The 1,842-nt window shown below is 43.1% G+C and overlaps 1 protein-coding gene across 1 annotated transcript; it reads right to left on the bottom strand.

The window, feature by feature from the left end:
* Window positions 1-388: 388 nt before the first annotated feature.
* On the bottom strand, window positions 389-1,842 carry BATDEDRAFT_3291 (uncharacterized protein; the record flags this gene model as incomplete). The annotated part of the gene is made up of 1 exon (XM_006683362.1): window positions 389-1,842. A coding segment is annotated over one exon (1,454 nt), but the record flags the coding sequence as incomplete, so codon positions are not given.

Genomic DNA, 1,842 nt, shown 5'->3' with positions numbered 1-1,842 from the left:
ACAAGCAGTCGGTTTTTGGTAGTAAGCATAGTAAAGCGTAGTAAAGCATAATGAACATTTGACGACTGTTTATTTGAAAGTAAAATGCAATTACTACAAGATGAATGCAAGTATTCCATGTTACATGGACATGGCTGTAGTTTATAATCAAGAGATTTTATTTCAATATAAATTTTAGTATTTATTTTAAAATGTGGTTGAGAACTACACAAGGCAAGATAAAACAAGGTGCTATTGGTGTACAAATATATTTCGAAGCTTATTGGAATTGCGCATCATCCCAGTTGGTGCCAGTGCAATAGAAATCATACATGGCTGGGTTGACGGCCGAAGGAGGAATAACAATCTTAAAGCCAACAAGAGTAGTAATAAGAACAGCTATACCCGAGCCAGCATCAAAGGCAGCAGAGAGAACGTAGTTGTATTTCTCCCACCAGCCGTGAGCATATGTGAAGATGACGTACTGGAAAATGAATGCAACAATAATGAATGAGGATACGGCGGAGATGATACCACCAGTGTAAAAGATATTGGTCATGATGGGGAAATGAATGAAGCGCCAGTATGGGTGGGGATAAAACTTGTTACCGAGAAAGGGGAGAACGGGTAAAATCAAACCAAACAGATAACCCAAGTTCAGAGCATAATATGGCGAAGATGGACCAAAGAAACGTGCTGGACCAATAGCACCCCAAATAGCACCGGCGCTGTAGAAAGTGGTGTGGCCAGGATAAGTCCAGTCAGGAGTATCGAGAGGGAAATAAGAAATGGCAATCCAGACAGAGGCAGTGTTGCAGGCTGCACCAATGATGGTACCAAACAACTGAGAAAAGACCATGTGGATGGGATTGATGTGCAAATAATGGCCAATCTTCAAGTCAGAAGAAAGCGCAAGAGCCTGAATCATGATGTTGTAACCATACGATTTGAATGTCATGACCTGAATGGTTTGGCCAGGAATCATCAAACCCATGAGTAATTCAGTCAAAATGTTAAGACCAAGCTGCTGTCCAGTGGAGCCTTGGATAATTCCATATGGGACAAGGAAAACAATACCAATAATGAAACCCAGGATGGTACCCCACCATGAGAGTTTGAAGGGAGTAAGGTATCCAACCATAAACTGAATAGCCATCCAAAAAGCAAACCAGCCAAGATACATGTACTCGGGAATATCTGGATAAGCCTTCATGAGTTCGTTGTGAATATCAGGAGTTTCCTCGCCGACCTGAGCAAGCATCTCTTTGGTTTGACGTACAATGTCCTTGTGGTACCAGAGTCCGACGTGCATGATACCAGCAGTAAGGGCAAAAAACGAAGTACCGTAGGTAACCGCAAAATTTTCAGTAAGATAGATGGGAGCATAAGTTTCATAAGCAGTGGTATTGAGATCATAAATTCCCTGGTTATAAAACTTGGTGGGATTAACCCTGGAGCCAGTTCTGTCGTATAGAGATGGAGAGTTAATTCGGGGGAAATCGCTACCATCTTGAAAGACGTACGCACCCTTGATTGTGGGGTTATGGAATGCATTTTTGTAATAGACGATGGGAACCACGATCCACAAAATAAAGGCGTTGGCAACAAAGAAATTGGCCGACACCCACCATGGAGTCGACAAGGGCATGAAGTAGGTGCCAAAGTTGGACCAGTCAAGAGTAAAGGAGAGAATACCGAAGCCAGTATTGGGAGTAGCAGATCCAAAAATGCGAGCATCGCGGTTGTTGGACATCATGCACAGCAAGGAAAGAGCTTGCAGAGCAGGGGCAAAGAAGGAGGGGAACACTTGCCACAGGAACATGCATGAGAATGCAATCCAAAAGAAAGCATGGCGGGAAAGAC

This window comes from Batrachochytrium dendrobatidis, assembly GCF_000203795.2.
Source record: "Batrachochytrium dendrobatidis JAM81 unplaced genomic scaffold BATDEscaffold_111, whole genome shotgun sequence".
Lineage (NCBI taxonomy): Eukaryota > Fungi > Chytridiomycota > Chytridiomycetes > Rhizophydiales > Batrachochytrium > Batrachochytrium dendrobatidis.
Note: the sequence above shows the minus strand (reverse complement) of the source record. Positions and strands in the feature narration are given on the sequence as shown.